General features: G+C 45.8%; 1 protein-coding gene across 3 annotated transcripts in view; it reads right to left on the bottom strand.

Moving 5' to 3' along the window:
* LOC130368057 (zinc metalloproteinase-disintegrin-like crotastatin) overlaps positions 1 to 23,259 on the bottom strand; it is a 111,391-nt gene that overhangs the window by 4,896 nt on the left and 83,236 nt on the right. For all 3 annotated transcript variants that reach the window (XM_056571285.1, XM_056571287.1, XM_056571286.1), the window contains exons 15-19: positions 19,270 to 19,465; positions 15,542 to 15,644; positions 6,350 to 6,494; positions 2,663 to 2,743; positions 2,467 to 2,545 (exon numbers count right to left, since the gene is read on the bottom strand). In XM_056571285.1, the coding sequence (XP_056427260.1) occupies positions 2,467 to 2,545; positions 2,663 to 2,743; positions 6,350 to 6,494; positions 15,542 to 15,644; positions 19,270 to 19,465 (604 nt within the window). The remainder of the gene's footprint in view (positions 1 to 2,466; positions 2,546 to 2,662; positions 2,744 to 6,349; positions 6,495 to 15,541; positions 15,645 to 19,269; positions 19,466 to 23,259) is intronic.

The raw sequence follows: 23,259 nt of genomic DNA, 5'->3' as shown, positions 1-23,259 counted from the left end.
CCCGCCATGAGTGAGATCGCGAGAAACATCGTGCTCCTGCCAGAGCTTCAGCTTGATTGTGTCCGCCAGGACCTGTTTAACACAGCATTGACATCTAACACCGGCTACCTCCCAGTGAAGTAAGTAATACCTGCGGCCAGCACACCAGGTCCGTCGCAGCATGCAACCAACTGCAGTACACTGGTGAGTGTGATTAGGTCCATCACAGTACAGAACCAGCGGGACTCCTCTGCTGGGACAGATTACAAGAACCCTACATCTATGTTCATCCAGTTTTTGAATTTATCTAACATATCCATACAATACCTGGAAATGGACATTTATCATTAATACCATCAGTAGCTGGACTCTATATTGTCTAAGACAGTCCTTCATTTATGCTCCTGCAGAATACCATTATCAGTGCCGTCATACAACATTATATCTACGTCATACTACATTATATCCACCACTTGGGCCCAGTGGTAGGAAGCTAATTTGGTGCTTTTTATTCTATATTTTGTGTATATTTTTAATCTTTAGTTTATTGTTTTGTTAATAAAACATTTGTATTTTTCAAGTACATTCTGTCCACAATTGTTATTTATCATTATGCACCATATTGTATGGTGAGGTCCTTGAGGTGTGGTTAATAATTTGTATTATACAGAAGAAAGAATATGCTCCTCAGATCAGGGCTGGTATCCAGGTTATCTTTATGAAGCCATCATGATAGCCAGTCCTGGTTACACACGATCCTTGTGTAACACCAACTCACTAAGGCTTTAGACTGGAGATCATGAGGTAGGATAAAGCTGGGTATATAGATAGCTGATTATATTAGCTCCACCTGTGACGTATTGCACCCACCATGCTTTGTGACGGTGAGTGACAGATATTCGGACCAATCAAAACAACCCCGCCCCAGCCCATATAAGGGAGCAGCGGCCATGATTCTCTCTCTTGTTCCTGTGCTGCCAAACAGTAAGCATCTCTCTTGTTCCCGGGTTGTCAAATGAGCAGGATCTGCGCAGCTGTCTTCCGCAGTGAGTTAGGCCTGAGCCTTGTGTTCAGAATCGTGAGTGTATCCATCCCTAAGCACTCTGCAAGATCACCGGACCTTATCTATCCCCTAAATCTGGACGGATCTTTGCAAATTACCCTAAATTCAGAGACTTGTATATTCAAGGTCCGCAACAACTGTCAATCACTGAACTATATAGAGACTGTTTGCATGAGACTGTTATTGTGCATTGGATGTACCGCAAGCCTTTCAGTAAAGTTTATCCAAGTTCAAGTACCTTGTCGACCTTCAGTCATTTTGTGCATGCACCTATCGTTACTGGGAAGGGCGGCGATAGGCCGGAGAATTACGTCAGCATACTAGCCCTCAGCCTGGCGTCACGAATTATAGGGTTAACCTTAACCCCTCATCTACCTAAACAACACCCCAACTACTATACACCCCCCCAAGGGCTACCACAGATACCTCACAGATAGCCCATTTACTGTGCAGTGGCAGTACTGGGGGAGCTGCAGTAACCTGGTATGGCCACTACACAAAATACAGCGCTGTCTTCTTCCAGCTCCATTCACTGTGTATGCAGGCATTGTAGCCCTGGCAAACAGCTGATCGTCAGTGTATGCGTTGGGTGTTGGATCCCCACCGTTCAGATGCTGATGACATCCTATGGATAGACCATCAATGAAAAAGTCCAGGAAAACCCCTTGTATCCACTCATAGAGTCCGTTTTCCTGCTGTAGACACAGTGCTTGCTCGTAGCAGATGCGCAGTAGGAAATCCGCTGCTATGAATGGCTACACAGAGCTACCCAGTTGCAGCAGGGAGCTCACTCTGGTGACTGCCGCTGGCGCATATGCAGCGTTCCGTGTGACCCTACCCTAAAGTCACGTGCACACTGCAGAAAATGTGTGGAAAACACGGGCATACATTCCGCACATTTGAATAATCCTTTGGGTACTAGGACAGTTCAGAAATACACCGTCTCATAGACAGCAATGCATTTTCTAATGAAATCCAAAAAAAGAATTGACAAGTCTATTCTTTCTGCGGACGACGGAATCAGGATTTCCTGCGGCGGAAATTCTACCATGTGAAGAGTTCAGCAGAATCCCATTGAAATCCCATTGAAATGCTGCAGCAGAATGTTTTTGCAGAATATTCCTGCGGAATTCTGCACAAACATTCCTCTGTGTGAACATGGCCTAAAGCAATAAGATGAAGTCCCAAAGCAGTAGATAACTTCTGCTCCAATTTTTGTCCGTTGCAAATATTTGACTAATTCAAAGAAAAATCTAGATTTGTCATGTGCGCATTATGTTGTGGATTCGGCCCTGCAAAAAGTCAAATCCGTGGTCATAGCACACTGCATTTCCCAAACAGCATGCAACGGATTAGAAAATTTGTGGTACATGTGGATGGGTTTAGAGACGTACAGAAAGCCATCAGTGCTCTTGTAAACTTACTACTTGTATCTATCTGGACTGTACAGTCAGGGGGTACCCAGCCCTCCTCACAATGGCACTGAAGATCATGATCACAAACCTGTGGGCCAGAGAAGCCGTATCAGTCACAGGACTATACAACAAAATAAATATATATAAATATATATATATATATATATATATATATATATTCACAGTATGCTTCAGTAGGTCTTACCGCATGCCCTGTACATTTGGCCTCACATCCTGCTGTCATATAGGATTCTTCCATGTTGGAACATTTTGCGTTGATACAGACCTGAAAGACACAGTATTTCATAATCTCATGTTAATAATCCTTCCAATATGTATCTGCCACAATCCTGGTAAACCACAAACCATGTATGACTTCTCCATACCTTTACTTTTCCCCATCACTTGGTATTAAAACAGCAGAAATGATAGGAAGCAAATATCTCATCCAGGGACAGCTGGGTAACATATGTGAAATGCAGAAATAGTTAAAGGGGCACTCCGCCCCTAGACATCATATTCCCTATCCTTTGGATAGGGAATAAGATGTCTAGGGGCGGAGTACCCTTTTAAATCTCTGGCGGGACATAGCTTGGCTTGGTGCACATTTTTGTCATTAAACTAAGCCAGCTAATACAAGGTGCAAATGTCAACTAGATAGTGTAAAAATGGACCAGATTTGCTAACAGTCTGAGTAACTGTTGAAAATCTGGAGCATTCTGAACCTGTCTAGTCTAAGCTTAGTGGCACATTTTTGGTGCATATAAGCCATGCAATACTTTTTTACCGAAACTTCTCCAACTTCTCCAACTTTACAGTACGCCCATCCCATCCAGGGGTGCGCAGGAGTTGCGCAACAGACCTTACTGCAGACACTGTGAGAGAGCAAGAACTGTGTTTCTGGAAGTAACTTTGTAGTAGTCTGCAAGCTACAGCTTTCTAAATGCAGTCCAGGTACCATCCTGGTTTGCATAGTTGGTGCTAAATTTGAGCAAGCGAAGCCCCCCGAACTCAAAATCGATCTAATCTTTGGAAGGTTCGCAGCTCGCTGAACTTTTGAATATTGCCAGATTTAGCACATACAAATCTGGCAATGTCAGGGGTGAGCTGTGCTCGCAGTTGAAAGCTCCGAGTACAGCTCAGCCAAGCAAAGAAGTTAATTAGCACAGCTGAGGAGAGTTGATACTCCACCTAGTCCTTTGGCCACTTCCTTGCCCATGGGTCTGTCTAGCAGCACATCATTCTGTCTTACTTACTGTCCATTCCTTACTGCAGCAGTGTCCTTCTGCATCCTCTCTGTAGTTGTGCCAAGTTATTAGTTGGTGGCAAAGTACCAAACACTGCCAGGAATGGCCTCTGGTTTCCATGAAACCTGGATGACTTTATTTTTTATTTTTTTAACTGTTTATTTATCTTTATTTTTTACAATAAAACATTCATTTTAGCAAGAAACTGAAAAAATGATAGAAAGAAAAAAAATAAAATTGATCCCTGCAGCCTATTTAAGTAGGAAAAGGCTTCCAAACCTTGTCTAGCAGCACACCATTCTATTTTACATACTGTCCACTCCTCACAGCAGCAGCATCTTCCGGCATGCTCTATGTAATTTTTTACCATGCTGAAAGTCAGTGGGACAGAACCAAACAATGGTAGGAATGACCTCTGCCGTGGAAATTCTGCCATGTGAACAGTGCAGCAGAATCCCATTGAAATCAATAGGACTCTGCGCGGAATGTCCATGCTAAATTTTTCGGCAGACTGTCCCAAGGACATTCCGCTTTGTGAACATACCCTTACTGTTTCTAGCCTTTGTTCCTGATTTTTTGTTCCTTGCCTGTTCCTGGACTCTTGCTTACTGTTGTTCTCTTGGATTGAACTTGGACTGTTCCTGGACTTTGTTGCTGTCCTTCTGGTTTTGATCTGGCTCTATCTTACATGTCCCAGTCCTTATCCTTAGGTTCTAAGGCAGTTTTGTGGTGAGCCATGGGGCGTGAGGTGAGGTGTAAGGGGCAGATGGTGTTGCCCAGGGGTAGATGGTATTAACCCCTTCGTGTTCGTGACGCCTGGGCGTGATATAACCTTAATCCTTAATCACCCGAAGGTATCACTGCTAGTCCTAGGTTAGGCAGGGGCAAATAATAGTCCAAGGCCAGGTTAAGGTTAATGGTAGCCAGGTTAAGGTTAACAGTTCGGCCAGGATCCCAGAGAGGTGACCAGTAACACGAAGGAACTCGCAGGTTGCTGGGACTTGCAGTGACTTGACAGATAGGTGCAGGTGCAGGCCACACTGACTACAATTGACTTGACTCGACTGAAGATGATGACAGATGATAAAGACAACTTGACTTACTGACTTGTGGCTGCAATTTAGGTTGAGGCCTCCAGATGTCATGGACACTGACCCTGAGATGTCTGGACTGGACTGGACTTGACCTCAGCAGAAAGTGAAACACAAGAGAGAGATGGCAGCTCCTCCCTATCTTATAAAGGGGGGCTGAGCAAGGAGCCCATAAGCTACCTGTGGTTCACCTGGTCACCTGGTGCTCTCTGGGTAACAAACATATGACTTAAACATGTGACAAACATTATCATGTGACTAACGTCAAAGGTACTTTACACTTAATATACCACCTATTCACATTATGGGGGAACACTGCAGGAGAGCCCTAAGGACGTACAGGGACTCAACCTGACAGGACTGTAGGAACATATCCCGTACTGGGACATCACAGTTCTGTGCCTCCTTATTTTAACCTTGTGTCTACATTCTAGTCCTGTGACTACATTTCACTCCCATATGGACCGAATGCAGGCCTGTTTGTCTCTATGGATACATCAGTCGTATACTTCCATCTGCCAAAAATACCTAAATGCAGGGTTTGTTTATAATCTGTAACCACAGATACACATACGTCTGCATAAGAGCCATAGACACAAAACGGTTGGATATTTCTAACTACCGTATTTTTCGCCCTATAGGACGCACCGGCGTATAAGACGCACCCAATTTATAGGTGCAAAATCAAAAAAATAAAGATTTTGAACCCAATAGTAGGAGTTGTAGTTTTGCCACATCTGGAGGTCCGCAGATTGAAGACCACTGCATAGGAGGTAATACTCACGTGTCCCAGCCGCTCCGGACCCGTCACCGCTGGATGTCAACCCTGGATGACGCTCCATCGCTGTCGCCATGTCCCCGTCGCTCCGGAACGTCTCTGCTGCCGGCCGGGTATCCTCGCTCTCCATCGCCGCCATCACATCGTTACGCACGCCGACGCACGTACGCGACGACGTGATGATGAGGAAGGAGAGCGCCGGCCATACAGGGGATCCCTGAACGGAGAAGACACCGAGGAGGCAGGTAAGGTCCCTCCCGGTGTCCTGTAAGCACTAACCCGGCTATTCAGTCGGGCTGTTTGGGACCACCGTGGTGAAATCACGGCGGTCCCGAACAGCCCGACTGAACAGCCGGGTTAGTGTCACTTTCCCTTCAGATGCGGCGGTCAGCTTTCATCGCCGCGTCTGAAGGGTTAATACAGGGCATCACCGTGATCGGTGATGTCCTGTATTAGCCGCGGGTCCCGGCCGTTGATGGCCGCAGGGACCGCCGTGATAGGGGTGTATTCGCCGTATAAGACGCACCGACTTTTTCCCCCCAGTTTTGGGGAAGAAAAAATACGTCTTATACGGCGAAAAATACGGTATATGACTATTCAAAAAGTTTCTTTCTGCTTCTTAATTTAAATACAACAGTTGTCTCCATAGCCTTTACATTGATACGTGCACAGCTGTATAACCTCAGAATCTACCTAACAGTATATATTATAATGTGTGACAGCTGCCTACTGTGCAGGTAGAAGAGTAGAGTATATGATGTGCACCGTGTACTCACATTTGTATCACTGCACTTTGTCCCTGTAGCAACAAGTCCACCATCGAATACAATAGTTTTACATTCAGAATAAGTAATAATAACGCCTCTGATCTTCGGAGTATCTTCACCACCGACACAATAGAGAAGTCCACACTTTACATTCCTGCAAGTAAACAAGTAAAAACAGAGTCTGTATTACAAATGATAAGGAATCCACAGATCAGAGGGTATTACTGGATTATATGATGTGTCCCAGAGCAGGATCACCTTGTGCTATTCGAACACTGTTCGGGTGGCTGTTGCCTCTAATGCCCCTGGCTCTGACTCTTGTCTTAAAAATGTATTGCAAATGCTTTTATTTGTTCTAGCACATATTATGTAGTACAACGGTGAATCTGTGTGTGACTAGTGTTGCTCGCGAATATTCTCAATGCAAATTTTATTAGCGAATATCGCATATTCGCGAATATAGCAATATATATTCGTAATTACGAATATATTTTTTTTCTCCACTGTACATATCACAGTGGTCACCCCTCTCTGCTTCCAGCTTGTGTGGTGTAAAGAAGGCTCTAATACTACTGTGTGAGACTGGCGTGCGAATTTTCGCATATGCGAAAATTTGCATATGGCAATTTTTGCATATGTGAATTTTCGCTTATGCTAATTTTGTATATGCTAATTTTTGCATATGCGAATTTTCGCATATGCGAAAATATAACGCGAATATTACGAATATGCGAATTTAGCGAATATATGACGAATATTTGTCCACATATTCGCGAAATATCAGGAATTAGAATATGGCCTATGCCGCTCAACACTATCCTGTAGAGGGTGAAGGAGAGTCTTGTCTCCACCCTAGTCCCCAGGGACAGGGAGAGGACCCAAAACACTTGGTAGTTAGGTTAGCCCTGGCCTCTGGTCAGGGTAGGTCATGCTGCTGTAGCCCCCTCACATCTTCAGTAGGGGGCAGCCTCCAAGTCTGCTGCCCTCACACCTTCACCCACCAGAACCCCTACAGACACAACTGCAACCTTACTGGCAGTTTCCGCTGCCCAGGTGGAACCATAACTCAAGTGGCGCTTTAGGGCAAGAGACCTCTAGTAACTGGACATTATATTGAGATGCCTGTTTTACATCTAAACAAACTTCCACAAATTGCAGTTTTTTCCTATTAATTTTAAATGGGGAAACATCTGTTAGTTCCCATGTAATTTCATTTTATGGCCAATCAGTTAAAGAAAAAAAAAATAAGATCAGTAAAAAAAAAAAAAATTTAAAAAAAAAAAGGTTCACAAATGGCTAAAAACAAGTATCCAAATGCAAAAAACGGTAAAAAAAAAAAAAAAAAGATCCACACGCCAGAACAAAAATGTCTGAAAGTTTCACATTCACTGGGGGTGGGGGATTTATCACTGGTTTTACCCTGTACGTGTTGTGTTAACTTGTCGCACGATTTGTTTCAGTTGTTGTTTAGAGACTTTTCATCGTGACTTTTGCTTTTTCTAAAATGGCCATAGTTTTCTAAATATGCTATAGTTTGGTTAACTTTTTGCAGTGGTCATGAATTTATTATGTGCGATTTGTTGCAAATCTACACCAAGCCTGACTTGGCTTACAATATTGGCTGTGGGCGGCCGTTTTAAAAAGTTTAACATTTTTGCACACAACTGGTTAAAAAATCACAGAGGCAGAAAGACACAGAGTGGTGTACTGAAGTGTAATTTTAAACAAATGTGCACTAGCCCCACATTTATCACGTGCCATGCGACCATTTAATAATTTTGGGGAACATCCACATTATCACCACACAAATAAAGATGTAGAAAAAGTGTTCGCCTATACCACCCATAATAAATTCCCCCTACACTGCGTTTAAAAAAAGTCTTTTTTTATTTTTTACTCAAAATGAGTCTGAAAGTACTGTGTCCCAAAATAGTCTTAGGCCGTGTTCACACATGATTTTTTAAGTTTTTTTTATATTCATTTACAGCTTAAAAATGGTGTGTCAGCATAGCCTTATAGAGGTGCTCTGACATCCGGTAAAAAAACATAAAAATCCATTTCTTTTAAGGGGAGGGAGGTCTTACTCCATGACTTTCTGGATTTACTTCCTGGTTGAGCAACTACTCAATGCTCCCACTCTGCCTACTCCAATTCCACAACGCTCCTGCCAGTTCCCCACCCAGAGCTATTGTGGAACATTTTAGTACACAGCAGACTAATGCACAGTGAGGTTGCAGTACCTGCTAGTCATTCCCTGTCTGCTCCGCTGGCTTTGACATGGCACAACACAAGGCAGCATGCTGTAGACACTTCTCATACTCAATAAATATGTATGTGTGTTACGCCGAGCGCTCCGGGTTCCCGCTCCTCCCCGGAGCGCTCGCTTCACCTCCTCCGCTGCAGCGCCCCGGTCACGTCCTCTGACCCGGGGCGCTGCGATCCTGCTGCTAGCCGGGATGCGATTCGCGATGCGGGTAGCGCCCGCTCGCGATGCGCACCCCGGCTCTCCTACCTGACTCGCTCCCCGTCTGTTCTGTCCCGGCGCGCGCGGCCCCGCTCCCTAGGGCGCGCGCGCGCCGGGTCTCTGCGATTTAAAGGGCCACTGCGCCGCTGATTGGCGCAGTGGTTCCAATTAGAGTTATCACCTGTGCACTCCCTATATTACCTCACTTCCCTTGCACTCCCTTGCCGGATCTTGTTGCCTTAGTGCCAGTGAAAGCGTTCCTTGTGTGTCCCTTGCCAGTGTTTCCAGACCTTCTGCCGTTGCCCCTGACTACGATCCTTGCTGCCTGCCCCGACCTTCTGCTACGTCCGACCTTGCTTCTGCCTACTCCCTTGTACCGCGCCTATCTTCAGCAGCCAGAGAGGTGAGCCGTTGCTAGTGGATACGACCTGGTCACTACCGCCGCAGCAAGACCATCCCGCTTTGCGGCGGGCTCTGGTGAAAACCAGTAGTGGCTTAGAACCGGTCCACTAGCACGGTCCACGCCAATCCCTCTCTGGCACAGAGGGTCCACTACCTGCCAGCCGGCATCGTGACAGTAGATCCGGCCATGGATCCCGCTGAAGTTCCTCTGCCAGTTGTCGCTGACCTCACCACGGTGGTCGCCCAGCAGTCGCAACAGATTGCGCAACAAGGCCAACAGCTGTCTCAACTGACCGTTATGCTACAACAGTTGCTACCACAGCTTCAGCAGTCATCTCCTCCGCCAGCTCCTGCACCTCCTCCGCAGCGAGTGGCCGCTCCTGGGATACGCTTATCCTTGCCGGATAAGTTTGATGGGGACTCTAAGTTTTGCCGTGGCTTCCTTTCCCAATGTTCCCTGCATCTGGAGATGATGTCGGACCTGTTTCCCACTGAAAGGTCTAAGGTGGCTTTCGTAGTCAGTCTTCTGTCCGGAAAAGCCCTGTCATGGGCCACACCGCTCTGGGACCGCAATGACCCCGTCACTGCCTCAGTACACTCCTTCTTCTCGGAAATCCGAAGTGTCTTTGAGGAACCTGCCCGAGCCTCTTCTGCTGAGACTGCCCTGTTGAACCTGGTCCAGGGTAATTCTTCCGTTGGCGAGTATGCCGTACAATTCCGTACACTTGCTTCAGAATTGTCCTGGAATAATGAGGCCCTCTGCGCGACCTTCAAAAAAGGCCTATCCAGCAACATTAAAGATGTTCTGGCCGCACGAGAAATTCCTGCTAATCTACATGAACTTATTCACCTAGCCACTCGCATTGACATGCGTTTTTCTGAAAGGCGTCAGGAACTCCGCCAAGATATGGACTCTGTTCGCACGAGGCGTTTCGTCTCCTCGGCTCCTCTCTCCTCTGGTCCCCTGCAATCTGTTCCTGTGCCTCCCGCCGTGGAGGCTATGCAGGTCGACCGGTCTCGCCTGACACCTCAAGAGAGGACACGACGCCGTATGGAGAACCTCTGCCTGTACTGTGCTAGTACCGAACACTTCCTGAGGGATTGTCCTATCCGTCCTCCCCGCCTGGAAAGACGTACGCTGACTCCGCACAAAGGTGAGACAGTCCTTGATGTCTACTCTGCTTCTCCACGTCTTACTGTGCCTGTGCGGATGTCTGCTTCTGCCTTCTCCTTCTCTACAGTGGCCTTCTTGGACTCTGGTTCTGCAGGAAATTTTATTTTGGCCTCTCTCGTCAACAGGTTCAACATCCCAGTGACCAGTCTCGCCAGACCCCTCTACATCAATTGTGTAAATAATGAAAGATTGGACTGTACCATACGTTTCCGCACGGAGCCCCTTCTTATGAGCATCGGATCTCATCATGAGAGGATTGAACTTTTGGTCCTCCCCAATTGCACCTCGGAGATTCTCCTTGGACTTCCCTGGCTTCAACTTCATTCCCCAACCCTGGATTGGTCCACTGGGGAGATCAAGAGTTGGGGGTCCTCTTGTTCCAAGAACTGTCTAAAACCGGTTCCCAGTAACCCTTGCCGTAACACTGTGGTTCCTCCAGTAACCGGTCTCCCCAAGGCCTATATGGACTTCGCGGATGTTTTCTGCAAAAAACAAGCTGAGACTCTACCTCCTCACAGGCCTTATGATTGCCCTATCGACCTCCTCCCGGGTACTACTCCACCCCGGGGCAGAATTTATCCTCTCTCTGCCCCAGAGACTCTTGCCATGTCCGAATACGTCCAGGAGAATCTAAAAAGGGGCTTTATCCGTAAATCCTCCTCTCCTGCCGGAGCCGGATTTTTCTTTGTCTCCAAAAAAGATGGCTCCCTACGTCCTTGCATTGACTACCGCGGTCTTAATAAAATCACGGTTAAGAACCGCTACCCCTTACCCCTCATCTCTGAACTCTTTGATCGCCTCCAAGGTGCCCACATCTTCACTAAATTGGACTTAAGAGGCGCCTATAACCTCATCCGCATCAGAGAGGGGGACGAGTGGAAAACGGCATTTAACACCAGAGATGGACACTTTGAGTATCTGGTCATGCCCTTTGGACTGTGCAATGCCCCTGCCGTCTTCCAAGACTTTGTCAATGAAATTTTTCGTGATCTATTATACTCCTGTGTTGTGGTATATCTGGACGATATCCTAATTTTTTCTGCCAATCTAGAGGAACACCGCCGGCATGTCCGTATGGTTCTTCAGAGACTTCGTGACAACCAACTCTATGCCAAAATTGAGAAATGTCTGTTTGAATGCCAATCTCTTCCTTTTCTAGGATATTTGGTCTCTGGCCAGGGACTACAGATGGATCCAGACAAACTCTCTGCCGTCTTAAATTGGCCACGCCCCTCCGGACTCCGTGCTATCCAACGCTTTTTGGGGTTCGCCAATTATTACAGGCAATTTATTCCACATTTTTCTACCATTGTGGCTCCTATCGTGGCTTTAACCAAGAAAAATGCTGATCCCAAGTCCTGGCCTCCTCAAGCAGAAGACTCCTTTAAACAACTCAAGTCTGCCTTTTCTTCGGCTCCCGTGCTCTCCAGACCTGACCCTTCCAAACCCTTCCTATTGGAGGTTGATGCCTCCTCAGTAGGAGCTGGAGCTGTTCTTCTACAAAAAAATCCTTCCGGGCATGCTGTCACTTGTGGTTTTTTCTCTAGGACCTTCTCTCCAGCGGAGAGGAACTACTCCATCGGGGATCGAGAACTTCTAGCCATTAAATTAGCACTTGAGGAATGGAGGCATCTGCTGGAGGGATCAAGATTTCCTGTTATTATCTACACCGACCACAAGAACCTCTCCTACCTCCAGTCGGCCCAACGGCTGAATCCTCGCCAGGCCCGGTGGTCTCTGTTCTTTGCCCGATTTAATTTTGAGATTCACTTTCGTCCTGCCGATAAGAACATTAGAGCCGATGCTCTCTCTCGTTCCTCGGATGCCTCAGAAGTTGATCTCCCTCCGCAACACATCATTCCACCTGACTGCCTGATCTCCACTTCTCCTGCCTCCATCAGACAGACTCCTCCAGGAAAGACCTTTGTTTCTCCACGCCAACGTCTCGGAATCCTCAAATGGGGTCACTCCTCCCATCTCGCAGGTCATGCGGGCATCAAGAAATCTGTGCAACTCATCTCCCGCTTCTATTGGTGGCCAACTCTGGAGACGGATGTTGGGGACTTTGTGCGAGCCTGCACTATCTGTGCCCGGGATAAGACTCCTCGCCAGAAGCCCGCTGGTTTTCTTCATCCTCTGCCTGTCCCCGAACAGCCTTGGTCTCTGATTGGTATGGATTTTATTACTGATTTACCCCCTTCCCGTGGCAACACCGTTATTTGGGTGGTCGTTGATCGATTCTCCAAAATGGCACATTTCATTCCTCTTCCTGGTCTTCCTTCTGCGCCTCAGTTGGCTAAACAATTTTTTGTACACATTTTTCGTCTTCACGGGTTGCCTACGCAGATTGTCTCGGATAGAGGGGTCCAATTCGTGTCTAAATTCTGGAGAGCTCTCTGTAAACAACTCAAGATTAAATTAAATTTTTCCTCTGCATATCATCCCCAGTCCAATGGACAAGTAGAAAGAATTAACCAGATCCTGGGTGATTATTTGCGACATTTTGTTTCCTCCCGCCAGGATGACTGGGCAGATCTCCTTCCATGGGCCGAATTCTCGTATAACTTCAGGGTCTCTGAATCTTCCTCCAAATCCCCATTTTTCGTGGTGTACGGCCGTCACCCTCTTCCCCCCCTCCCTACCCCCTTGCCCTCTGGTCTGCCCGCTGTGGATGAAATTTCTCGTGACCTTTCCATTATATGGAGAGAGACCCAAAATTCTCTCTTACAGGCTTCTTCACGCATGAAGAGGTTCGCGGATAAGAAAAGAAGAGCTCCCCCCGTTTTTTCCCCTGGAGACAAGGTATGGCTCTCCGCTAAATATGTCCGCTTCCGTGTCCCTAGCTACAAGTTGGGACCACGCTATCTTGGTCCTTTCAAAATTCTGTGTCAAATTAATCCTGTCTCTTATAAACTTCTTCTTCCTCCTTCTCTTCGTATCCCTAATGCCTTTCACGTCTCTCTTCTCAAACCACTCATCCTCAACCGTTTTTCTCCCAAATCTGTTCCTCCCACTCCTGTTTCCGGCTCCTCGGACGTCTTCTCGGTCAAGGAGATTTTGGCTGCCAAAAAGGTCAGAGGAAAAAATTTTTTTTTAGTAGACTGGGAGGGTTGTGGTCCTGAAGAGAGATCCTGGGAACCTGAGGACAACATCCTTGACAAAAGTCTGCTCCTCAGGTTCTCAGGCTCCAAGAAGAGGGGGAGACCCAAGGGGGGGGGTACTGTTACGCCGAGCGCTCCGGGTTCCCGCTCCTCCCCGGAGCGCTCGCTTCACCTCCTCCGCTGCAGCGCCCCGGTCACGTCCTCTGACCCGGGGCGCTGCGATCCTGCTGCTAGCCGGGATGCGATTCGCGATGCGGGTAGCGCCCGCTCGCGATGCGCACCCCGGCTCTCCTACCTGACTCGCTCCCCGTCTGTTCTGTCCCGGCGCGCGCGGCCCCGCTCCCTAGGGCGCGCGCGCGCCGGGTCTCTGCGATTTAAAGGGCCACTGCGCCGCTGATTGGCGCAGTGGTTCCAATTAGAGTTATCACCTGTGCACTCCCTATATTACCTCACTTCCCTTGCACTCCCTTGCCGGATCTTGTTGCCTTAGTGCCAGTGAAAGCGTTCCTTGTGTGTCCCTTGCCAGTGTTTCCAGACCTTCTGCCGTTGCCCCTGACTACGATCCTTGCTGCCTGCCCCGACCTTCTGCTACGTCCGACCTTGCTTCTGCCTACTCCCTTGTACCGCGCCTATCTTCAGCAGCCAGAGAGGTGAGCCGTTGCTAGTGGATACGACCTGGTCACTACCGCCGCAGCAAGACCATCCCGCTTTGCGGCGGGCTCTGGTGAAAACCAGTAGTGGCTTAGAACCGGTCCACTAGCACGGTCCACGCCAATCCCTCTCTGGCACAGAGGGTCCACTACCTGCCAGCCGGCATCGTGACAATGTGTATATGACCAGGAGATAACAATGAGGCTGTAGGGGCTGGTTAAAGGCAGCAGCATAACCCAGGTGGCAGGGCTAGAGCTCAGAGACAAAATCCAGGCAAGCTTCCTGAGACAGTAAATGATTATCGGTTGTCTTGGGAGAGAGGGTGGAGCCGGGGAGCTGCCAAGACAACACTACACTGACATTAAAAGAAGTACACAACTTCCTGTTAGGGATGAAGCACATAAGACATGCTGAAGCCAGTAAAATTTGTGATATCACTGTATGAGTTGTAAATCTTCAGGTCATAGTCTCATTTAAATGCAGTTTTTTTTATACCAGAATACCCTTTAATAATATAAAACACATTACACAGTTACCTGCTATTTTAGCACTGATACTCCAGTGGTCTGTATTTATTGAGACAATACTATCATGGACATGCATCCATGTGACCACGGCAAGCATTTCCTAGCCTCAGCAGTCACATACCTTACATGTTAACATCACCTCTAAAGTAATTGGCTGTAGTATCCTCATGGATAGACAACACTATCTATCTATTTTACAACATTTCCTGCAACTAATTTAGGCTCCGTTCCATAAGCCGCAAAGTGACCAGTGATTTTTATGGCTGCAACACAATTGAATTCTGGTGAGGAACCAACAAAGAAAAACTGAGGAGCCCTGGCCTAGAAAGTCAGGACTCTTCCTGTTATTTTATAGCAGCAAAAAGTGGAATTAAAAGGAATGAGAAATATAAATGAATGACTTGTCTTCTCCTTTCTGCTGGATCCACTTCTGGCTTTGGCTGAATCAATAAGTGCACCTCAAAAAACTTGGATTCCATGTGTGGCCAGCGCTGACTAAAATCAGTCGGCGCTAGGACTGCTCATACATTGCCGTCCCAATAGACGGCAATGTCTGCAGAGCTGATTCCACCAGAAGAATGAACAAGATTATTATTTTGGGGGCGGAATTTTAGTGGTGGAACATCAGCCGCTAAAATTCTGAGGTGTGCACTGTGCAAGGAAATCCCATTGACATCAATGGGATTATGATGCATTGGAATTTCCGACCGAAATTCCTAAGCGGAATGCCAGTCGGAAAATTTGTAATGTGAACCCGGCCAAACTGCCTAAGAAACTGTATGTGTGATTTCAGCCTTATTTTGTTTTCAGACTAAACTGGATTTTGTAGACCCTAAAAATTTAATAATGCTGCTCCTTAACATAATAACATATGATACTCACTCCTTCTCACATGCAAAGTATGTTTCCCCCTCTTTCCTGCAGTATCCCCTTCTGTTGCCTTGTTCATTCAGTTGAAAACACTTATTATATCCAGCAATGGATCCTAAATAAAAATAAGTTAAAATGTAACTAAAGCTGCTAGTATCAATAGTATTATACTGGTAAGTAAGTGATGTTATTCTGTATCCTCCCGCAGTAGCTTGTCATCCAATATGTAATATATAGTGTCATACTTATTGTAGGCCCCAAAAATGAATCACTATGTTTAATAGAATAATAGCATGATGTGTCCGCCATGTTGTATGTTCTAAATAGACCACAGTGTATTCTAAAGTTTCATCTCTACAAATGCAAGTCTGGGAGAAGAATACTTGTTGTCTCTTTAGATATTTATGACTGTTTAGATAAGACAGATAAGAGGGCTAGTTAGCCAGTCTTGTGACTGTTATTCTGACTAACAATTTATTACCCATTTGACCAGACGCAGAGAGAGATTCACACATCTATGTAAAAGAAACCTCCATGGTATTCTTATCTCTCCAATAAATTTGGATGTCTTGGTAGGCTCCAAGATGTCTATGAGAATCCAGGTTAATTACATATATATATCAAACATAATCCCTGCATTTTTAATTATGGCTCCATACGCCAAGTGTGGACTGTGGGTTTGAGACCAGTTATTGACAGTTAACCCTTAATGGTAATGATGCTAATTGTTTATGCAATAGCACCCCCTAACTTATGGGTAGTTGACATTACACCGACAGGAAAGGCATTATAGGTGATATGCTCAATGCATTCTGGGTAGTATAGGGATGTCATAGTCATTACCATATGTACACGCCCAACCTACATTCATTGGGTAATTCCAATTAAGTGAGGTGTGTCTAACTAATTAAAAAGTCTGGTAAACCTGATGTTAGGATGGTAGAGAACACAAGGACACAAAAGAAAGAGGTCCAACAAGGTGGAAAAGCCATGTGAGATCCCAGCAAGCCGGACTGATCACACGGTACCAGACCGATGGCTATCCATGACGATGGTTCTTACATAGACTTGGTAAGAGACACAAAAATGGTATTCCATTTAATTAAGACCAATTTGGATAATGTGGATGGAATTATACCATTAAGATTGGCAAATAAATAAAATAATTAATTATCTCCATATTGAGATTATAGTTTTAGGATATTGTGAGACTTCATTCTACCTGCAGAAGAATCAAGACTCATAATCTATCAAAGCATTAAATAATTGCTTAGACATATTGATAGAATTCCTACTCGCCAAACTATGTGTTCTAAGTATATTTCCCACACAGGAAACTTGTTTCAAGTTCTTCCTCCTAAAATATAGTCTAGCGAGATCATAAAAATTATGCTATTTGTCTTAAACGGGTTCTCTGGTGCTTAGACATCTTATCCCCTATCCAAAGGATAGGGGATAAGATGCCTGATCACGGGAGTCCCGCAGCTGGGGACGCCCGTGATCATGCACGCGGCATCCCGTTAGTAATCAGTCCCCGGAGCGTGTTCGCTCCAGGTCTGATTATGCCCGACCACAGGGCCGGCGGAGTGTGATGTCACGCCTCCGCCCCCGTGTGACGTCACGCTCCGCCCCTCAATGCAAGCCTGCGGGAGGGGACTGATTACTAACGGGGTGCCGCGTGCATGATCACGGGCGTCCCCAGCTGCGGGACTCCCGCGATCAGGCATCTTATCCCCTATCCTTTGGATAGGGGATAAGATGTCTAAGCACCGGAGTACCCCTTTAATGTCTTACCAAGATCATGTATAGAAAATAGTCCAGAATGGGGTGGAAGTATTTCATAGTTCTTCCATGTTTATATCCTTAGATGGATTTGCCCATTCATATTGATATCTCTATGATTAGATATTGCCCATTTTGATATCATAAGGTTTCCTCTGAACACAGTGATATGTAACCTTTTTCTTATATGATATTCCTAACCTAGTAGTTTTTGTTTTATTGTAACAAGTTACATACTACTCACATGTATTGTTCTACTATATGTAGTCAATTAACAAGCTTGTAATGTTTACTAGTATATGTAATTGATATTAATTTGCATATATCATTGTGTTTATTACTCATTTATGTTTATAACCTTATAAAAAATAAATCTGCATGCTTTTATAATACCTTTGTATTATTGTATATTGCAAAACTACATCCTTAAGAGTTAATGTCATCCCGTCATAAAAAGAACTTGTTGATATCTGAGGAAATAGTCAGACTCAGATGTGAATTGTATTGATTGGCTTTGTCTACAATTCACCAGGTCATAATTTTGATATTATATTTTTTTATGACCATAATTCATAATTTATAATTCAGTTATTACCGCACGACAATAGAAAAAAACTAAAATGTGGCAGAGCGCCTCATAGGGTGACATGGTAAAGACAAACTCCCAACTATGGTGACCAAAGTGGTGGTGCTCACCTGAGTGAGCTGTGACAAGTCACACAAACTATAGTAGGCTTTTATAATAAGAGGGAATGGTCTCCTGTTAAGATGGTGATGTTGCTTCAATCGAGATTACCGTGTGGTTGCCCAGTATGGGATGGTGTTTCCCCGTACCTTTCCTGTCAGGCAGTGTCCATCAGTGTCCCCAGGGCCCCCTGCAGTTGTTTCCTCCTTGTAAATATGTTTTATATTATATTATGTGTTGTATCTTTAATAAATGTACCATGTGATTGTTACCCAGGAGGTATCAGTGACCAGCTGACCACAAAGGTGCTAGTCTCCCCCATATAAACCCTGGGTGGAGCTAGCTTCTCTCTCTTGTTCCTGAGGTCCAGTGCAGACAAGTTGTCTTAGTGTGTGTGTCCAGAACATTGGGGGGTCTTAAGTCAAGTCCTACAGCTACAAGTCAAATCCTGCAGCCATCAGTCAAGTCCTGCAGCTACAAGTTAAGTGCAAAGTAAGCTAAAGTCACAGTCCTGTCAGTCAAGTCAAGTCTTCTGTCTATCCAGCGTGGCCTGCACTAAATTCTCCTGTCTACTACAAGTCCCAGCAAGCCTGCGAGGCCTCTGTGTCACTGGTCACCTCCTTGGGATATTGGCTGTACTGCATAGACTGTTCCAACTGTCTACCCTCAGTAAAGCTACCGGTTTCCGTAACTTGGCATCGGTGTCTTCATTGCCCCCGTGCCTAGCCCAGGATCCAGCGGTATACCTTCAGGTGGTTAAGGCTAAACCACGCCCTGGCATCGTGAACACAAGGGGTTAATACCATCTGCCCCTAGGGCAACAACATCTGCCCTGCAACACAAACCCCGCCATTACCACTACCACATAACCCCACTTCTCTATCCAATGCAATATGGAAGGAAAAGGAATAAAACTTCTGGGGGCTATGCTGTCACCCAAAGAAATACATCACTATCCCAGTAAATAGTATAGTTCTAGCTTCTTTATTTGTCTAATTATAATGCGTTTCAGGGACTCAACTCCCCTTCATCAGATACTAAACAAACATGAAGATTTAGCTTTACTACCAGGGTAGCTATGAATTTAGCCTCTGGAAGTTCCTTTCCTTCCATATTTCATATCCAGAATTGCAAAGGAAGCAATTTATAGATTTTAGTAAAGATTATGTTTTATACACTGCCCTTTACTAAGATTACATTCTTACCAAGAATGACAGGACCAGGGAAGTGTAGCTGTGCCCTTACCCAAGGTAGTAATAATCTATCATTTTACCTGGACCCCAGAGGGCAACGCATTGGCTGCTTAGTAGTGGACACTTTCCTTGGTAACAAGCTCCTTCTCCCTCCATGCATGGGAAGCCGTTTACTCTGTAACTATCCTTTGGACATGCAGAAGACGTCCCGTCACACATATCAGTGAGGTCACACTCATCTATGGCAGGTCTACATATAGTCCCAGCAGGTTTAATCTGTCAGGAAAAGGAACACATATAAGGATAAAGTAAAAGAAACAAAAACAAGTAAAATCTATCCATGACCCCTTCCTTTTCTATGGTGCCATCATGTGTCAGATGGGATTTCAAAACAATCCATACAAGCCTTGTCTATTCTTTTTTATTGCTATGGAGGCATCTTTATAAAGTGATTATCCAGGATTACAAAAAAGAGATGATTTCTTTCAGAAACAGTACCACCCCTGTCCTCAAGTTGTTTGTCATATTGCAGTTTAATTGAAGTGAATGGAGCCAAGTTGTAATACCATACATAACGTAAGTACAGGTGTGGTGCTGTTTTTGGAAGAAATTAGCTCTGCTTTTCTGTTCCTGGATAACCCCTTTAATATACCCTTCCTTATACCCTACCGCTCTCATTGCAGTGGACACTTAATTGACATCTGCAGCGTTACAAACACTTATCCCCTATCCTCAAGATAGGGGATAAGTGTTTGATCGCGGGGGGTCCGAACACTGGGGCCCCCGGCGATCTCCTGTACGGGGCCGCGGCTCTCCCGTGCAGGGGGCGTGCCGGCCGCAGCATGACGTTGCGGCCGGCACGCCTCCTCCATACATCTCTATGGGAGAGGCGGGGAGGCAGCATTCGTGCCTCCCCGCATCCCCCATAAAACTGTATGGGGACGGGGAGGAGACGGGGCGTCACCGTCGACCTCTAGGTCGACACTACGCGCCTTAGCGCTCACCATGGCGGCGCCCCATTAGGGAGATCGGGGGGGGTCCCAGCGGTCGGACTCCCTGCGATCAAACACTTATCCCCTATCCTGTGGATAGGGGATAAGTGTAATGCCGCTGCAGTTGTCCTGTAACCCCTTAAGGACCAACGCCCTGGTACTTAAGGTCCCTGGTCCCAGCATGCTCACACAGCAGTTTGCTGTCTGGGCATGCTGGGATTTGTAGTTTTGCAACATCTGGAGGGCCACAGTTTGGAGATCACTGTGCAGTGATCTCTAAACTGTAGCCCTCCAGATGTTGCAAAACTGCAAATCCCAGCATGCCCAAACAGCAAACAGCCGTCTCGGCATGCTGGGAGTTGTAGTAGCGTACCTCCAGCTGTTGCATAACTACATCTCCCAGCATGCCCTAAGGCGATCAGTACATGCTGGGAGTTGTAGTTTTGCAACAGCTGGAGGCACACTGGTTGGAAAATACTGAGTTAGATAAGAGAACCTAACTGAAGGTTTTCCAACCAGTGTGCCTCCAGCTGTTGCAAAAGTACAACTCCCTGCATGCACGGTCTGTCAGTACATGCTGGGAATTGTAGTTTTGAAACAGCTGGAGGTTTGCCCCCCCCCACCCCATGTGAATGTACATTCACACGGGTGGGTTTACAGTGAGTTTCCTGCTTCAAGTTTTAGCTGCAGACTCCTAGTGGGAAACTCGCCGTAAACCCCTGCCAGTGTGAATGTACCCTAAAAACACTACACTACACTAACACATAATAAAGGGTAAAACACTACATATACACCCCCTTACACTGTCCCCCCCAATAAAAATGAAAAACGTATCGTACGGCAGTGTTTCCAAAACGGAGCCCCCAGCTGTTGCACAACAACAACTTCCAGCATTTCTGGACAGCCACTGACGGTCCAGGCATGCTGGGAGTTTAGCAACAGCTGGAGGCACCCTGTTTAGGAATCACTGGTGTAAAATACCCCTATGTCCACCCCTATGCAATCCCTAATTTAGTCCTCAAATGCGCGTGGTGCTCTCTCACTTCGGAGCCCTGTCGTATTTCAAGGAAACAGTTTAGGGCCACATATGGGAAATTGCACTACAAATACCCCATATGTGGGCGTAAAATGCTCTGTGGACACACAACAAGGCTCAGGAATGAGAGCGCACTACGGTATGTGCATTTGAGGCCTAAATTGGTGATTTGCACAGGGGTGGCTGATTTTACTGCGGTTCTGACATAAATGCAAAAAAATTAATACCCACATGTGACACCATTTTGGAAGCTACACCCCTCTCGGAATGTAACAAGGGGTATAGTGAGCCTTAATACCCCACAGGTGTTTGAAGAATTTTCATTAAAGTTGGATGGGAAAATGAAAAAAAAAATATTACACTAAAATGCTGGTGTTACACTAAATTTTTCATTTTCACAAGGGAAAATAGGAAAAAAGACCCCCAAAATTTGTAACTCCATTTATTCTGAGTAAGAACATACCCCATACGTGGATGTAAAGTGATCTGTGGGCGAACTACAATGCTCAGAAGAGAAGGAGCGCCATTGGGCTTTTGAAGAGAAAATTTGTCTGGAATTGAAGGCCACGTGTGTTTACAAAGCCCCCATAGTGCCAGAACAATGGACCCCCCCCCCCCATGTGACCCCATTTTGGAAACTACATCCCTCACGGAATGTAATAAGGGGTACAGTGAGCATTTACGCCCCACAGGTCTCTGACAGATTTTTGGAACAGTGGTCTGTGAAAATGAAAAATGTAATTTTTCATTTGCACAGCCCACTGTTCCAAAGATCTGTCAAATGCCAGTGGGGTGTAAATGCTCACTGCACCCCTTATTAAATTATCTGATGGGTGTAGTTTCCAAAATGGGGTCACATGTGGGGGGGGGGGGTCCACTGTTCTGGCACCACAGGGGGCTTTGTAAACACACATGACCCCTGACTTCCATTCCAAACAAATTCTTTCTCCAAAAGCTCAATGGCGCTCCTCCTCTTCTGAGCATTGTAGTGCGCCAGCAGAGCACTTGACGTCCACACCTGAGGTATTTCCATACTCAGTAGAAATGGGGTTACATTTTTTGGGGGTCATTTTCTCCTATATACCCCTTGTAAAAATGTAGGATTTAGTGAAAACATTTTTTTTTCTCATTTACACATCCAACTTTACCACATCCTAAAGTTCTCAAACACTTGTGGAGTGTTAAGGCTCACTGTACCCCTTGTTAGGTTCCTTGAGGGGTGTAGTTTCCAAAATAGTTGCCATGTGGGTTTTCTTTTTCTGTTCTGGCACCATAGGGGTTTCCTAAATACAACATGCCCCCCAAAAACCATTTCAGCAAAATTTCCTTTCCAAAAGCCAAATGTGACTCCTTCTCTTTTGAGCATTGTAGTTCGCCCGCAGAGCATTTTACATCCTAACATGGGGTATTTTCATTCTCATAAGAGATGGGGTTACAAATTTTGGGGGGCATTTTCTCCCATTACCCTTTGTAAAAATGGTAAATTTGTGGGGAAAAGCTGCACTTTAGTGACATTTTTTTTTTTTTCATTTACACATCCGACTTTAACGAAAAGTCGTCAAACACCTGTTGGGTGTTAAGGCTCACTGGACCCCTTGTTACGTGCCTTGAGGGGTGTAGTTTCCAAATTGGTATGCAATGTGGAGGGTTTTCTGCTGTTCTGGCACCATAGGGGCTTCCTAAATGCGACATGCCCCACAAAAACCATTTCAGCAAAATCAACTCTCCAAAATCCCATTGTTGCTCCTTCCCTTCTGAGCCCTCTACTGCGCCTGCCGAACACTTGACATACACATGAGGTATTTCCTTACTCGAGAGAAATTGGGTTACAAATTTTGGGGGGATTTTTCTCCTATTACCCCTTGTAAAAATTCAAAAACTGGGTCTACAAGAACATGCGAGTGTAAAAAATGAAGATTTTGAATTTTCTCCTTCACTTTGCTGCTATTACTGTGAAACACCTAAAGGGTTAACACACTTACTGAATGTCATTTTGAATACTTTGAGGGGTGCAGTTTCTATAATGGGGTCATTTTTGGGGT

This window comes from Hyla sarda, chromosome 4, assembly GCF_029499605.1.
Source record: "Hyla sarda isolate aHylSar1 chromosome 4, aHylSar1.hap1, whole genome shotgun sequence".
NCBI lineage: Eukaryota > Metazoa > Chordata > Amphibia > Anura > Hylidae > Hyla > Hyla sarda.
Note: the sequence above shows the minus strand (reverse complement) of the source record. Positions and strands in the feature narration are given on the sequence as shown.